A 3390-nucleotide genomic window follows, 5' to 3' on the forward strand; every position below is an offset into this window, starting at 1 on the left:
CCCACGACGCTGAGCTCTCGAAAGACATTTTCTGTCACTACGACGATGCTGGTAGGCGCGTATATGAGGAGAAGAACAATGGTCATTGTTAGTTGTTGGCTTCCGTTTTAAGCAGTCGTCGAGTCACGATATTTTAGTAATAAATGTTGATTTTAATTTGTTAAATCCGCGTTTGACATACCGTATTGTGAAGGCCCCAACGGAGGACTCCAAAGTGGCGACGATCGTGTCGGTTTTGTTAACGGTTTTCGCGAGATAACTTGGTTTCTTGAAAGATAACCAACAATTCCGTCACCCACGCGTAAAAGACGGAGAGTGGAGAGTATGGAAGACGACCAACCGCATTACCGCGATGCGGACCACCAACGGACCCAGCAGCAGCAGAGCGGTCCTGCGGGACATTTTATTCAGTCGGCTTCCCATCAACAGCAAGCACCACTTTCGTCAGATAACCTCCTCGCACAGATGATGCACATGATGCAGCAGCAACAGTTGCAGTACCAGCAGCAGTTGAATCAGCTTCTTCTCCGACAACAGCAGAATGAACAGCGGTCAGAAGAACGATTCCTTCAGAGCGAAGAACGACAACAAGCATTATTCCATAATATAGCGTCATCAATCAACGTGCAAGTTCCACCTAACCCCGAACAAATTTTGGATTCTCTTGCGGGAATTATTAAAGAGTTCCACTATGAGGCAGAAAGTAATTTAACATTCGCAGGTTGGTATTCGCGGTATGACGACCTATTTGAAAAGGATGCTTCTCTTTTAGATGACGAGGCCAAGGTACGTCTACTTTTACGGAAAATGGGTGCCATGGAACACGAGAGGTATGTCAGCTTCATACTTCCGAAGCTACCAAAAGATTTTAGTTTAAGCCAAACGGTAGAAAAACTAAAGGGACTTTTTGGCGCCAAAGAATCTGTTATCAGCCGACGGTATAGATGTCTCCAAGTTTCCAAAAACCCAACGGAGGACCACATTGCCTTCGCTTGCCGGGTGAATAAATCCTGTGTCCAATTCGAACTAGGAAAGCTCACCGAAGAAGAGTTTAAGTGCCTGATATATGTGTGTGGGCTTAAATCTGAAAGTGATGCCGAATTACGAATCAGACTTCTTTCCAAAATCGAAGAACGAGACAACGTTACTCTCGAGCAGTTATCGGAGGAAAGTCAAAGATTGGTCAACTTGCGACATGATAATGCAATGATTGAGTGTACTTCTAATTTCGGTCATGTGAATGCAGTGAAGCAATTCAATGGGCGACGTTTTAGGAAATCAGGATATGTAGCAGCCAAAACCGATGCAAGTGAAAACAAAAACAAGCCAAAATCGCAGTGTTGGTTTTGTGGTTCGTTACATTATGCTCGAGATTGTACCTTCAGAAGCCATAAGTGTTCCGATTGTGGTCAAATGGGACACCGAGAGGGGTATTGTTCTAGTGCCAAGAAGTCGCGAGGAGCAGCAAGAAAGCGAGGGAAATATTCGGTGACCAGCAAAGTGGTTACAGTAAATTTATGCAGTGTGGAAAGTCGAAGAAGATTTGTTTCTGTTTCATTCCCTGGAGGTGAAATACAATTGCAGCTTGATACAGCGTCCGACATAACAGTGATCAGCCAGAAGATTTGGCAGAAGATTGGAAGTCCAGTGTTGGTTCCAGCTACAGTGAAAGCAAAGACAGCTCGGAAAGTGTTTTGACACTCATAGGTGAATTTTGTTGTGACATTAGCATTGCGAAGAAAACAAAACAAGCAGTGATTCGAGTAACTGATAAACAATTACAACTCCTCGGATCTGATTTAGTAGACAGTTTTGATTTATGGTCCATACCGATGGACACATTTTGCAGTCAGGTATCTCGTGTGTCCGTGTCTACTGACTCCCTCAAGAAAACATTCCCGGAGGTGTTCAGTGATGAACTTGGCTTGTGTAATAAAACTAAAATAAAATTGGAACTAAAAGACCAGTGCAAACCAGTTTTCTGCCCAAAACGCCCAGTGGCGTATGCGATGCAAGATGCCGTAAATCAGGAACTCGATCGTTTAGAGCGACTGAAAATTATTACGCCGGTGGATTATTCAGAATGGGCCGCACCGATAGTTGTAGTACGTAAAGCGAACGGATCGATTAGAATTGGCGGAGATTATTCGACGGGTTTAAATTGCTCCTTGCAGCCTCATCAGTACCCACTTCCTCTCCCGGAGGATATTTTTGCCAAACTTGCTAACTGTACAGTATTCAGTCAGATTGATCTCTCCGATGCGTTTCTGCAAGTGGAGGTTGATGAAGCAAGCCGTGGGTTATTAACTGCGAATACCCACCGTGGATTGTACCACTACAATCGTCTTCCGCCGGGGGTAAAAATCGCTCCAGGAGCTTCCCAGCAACTCATCGACACAATGCTCGCCGGACTCAAGGGAACATCCGGTTACATGGACGATGTCGTAGTTGGTGGTGCAACCGAACAAGAGCACGACCGTAACCTGGAAGCGGTTTTACGGCGCATCGAAGATTTTGGTTTTACATTAAGAGCGGAAAAATGTTCATTACGCCAACGTCAGATTTCGTATTTGGGCCATGTCATCGACCATCAAGGGTTGCGCCCAGATCCAGCGAAGATCGAAGCGATCGCAAAGCTTTCGCCTCCCACTGACGTCACAGGAGTTCGCGCTTTCCTTGGCGCCATCAATTATTATGGCAAGTTTGTACCGAGAATGCGCATGTTGCGCTTTCCGCTTGATAATCTGCTCAAGTCAAAATCAAAGTTTGAGTGGAACAAAGAGTGTCAGCAAGCATTTGACAGTTTTAAGTGTATACTCTCATCAGACTTGCTGCTTACCCACTACAATCCGAAGTTAGACATCATTGTAGCAGCTGACGCTTCCTCAATTGGTCTCGGAGCAACCATCAGTCATCGATTTCCGGATGGCTCAATAAAAGTGGTCCAGCATGCATCAAGAGCACTCACCAAAGCTGAACAAAACTACAGTCAGCCGGATCGTGAGGGTCTGGCCATAATCTTTGCTGTCACCAAATTTCACAAAATGCTGTTCGGTCGGCGCTTTCGTCTACAAACTGACCACGCTCCACTGCTTCGAATCTTTGGCTCTAAAAAAGGAATTCCCGTTTACACCGCTAACCGACTGCAACGATTCGCTCTGACCCTACTACTGTATGAGTTCGACATTGAGTACGTGGCGACCGTAAAGTTCGGCAATGCTGATATCTTGTCGCGTCTCATCAATCACCATGTAAAACCAGAGGAAGATTATGTGATAGCCAGCATCTGTCTCGAGGACGATATTAGGTTTGTAGCTTCATGTTCAGTTAACGTTCTCCCTCTCAGTTTCAGAGTCGTCGCGCAGGGTACGCAATCCGATCCACTTCTTC

General features: G+C 45.5%; 1 protein-coding gene across 1 annotated transcript; it reads left to right on the top strand.

Moving 5' to 3' along the window:
• Positions 1–324: 324 nt before the first annotated feature.
• LOC129728567 (uncharacterized protein K02A2.6-like) lies at positions 325–1698 on the top strand. The gene has a single exon (XM_055687015.1). The coding sequence runs from the start codon at positions 325–327 to the stop codon at positions 1696–1698; it is 1374 nt and encodes a 457-aa protein (XP_055542990.1).
• Positions 1699–3390: the final 1692 nt, after the last annotated feature.

This window comes from Wyeomyia smithii, chromosome 3 (genome assembly GCF_029784165.1).
Source record: "Wyeomyia smithii strain HCP4-BCI-WySm-NY-G18 chromosome 3, ASM2978416v1, whole genome shotgun sequence".
NCBI classification, from domain to species: domain Eukaryota; kingdom Metazoa; phylum Arthropoda; class Insecta; order Diptera; family Culicidae; genus Wyeomyia; species Wyeomyia smithii.

Bases quoted from the DNA above. Each gene is read 5' to 3' on its own strand.
- LOC129728567 (XM_055687015.1), top strand. From the start codon at position 325: ATGGAAGACGACCAACCGCATTACCGCGATGCGGACCACCAACGGACC.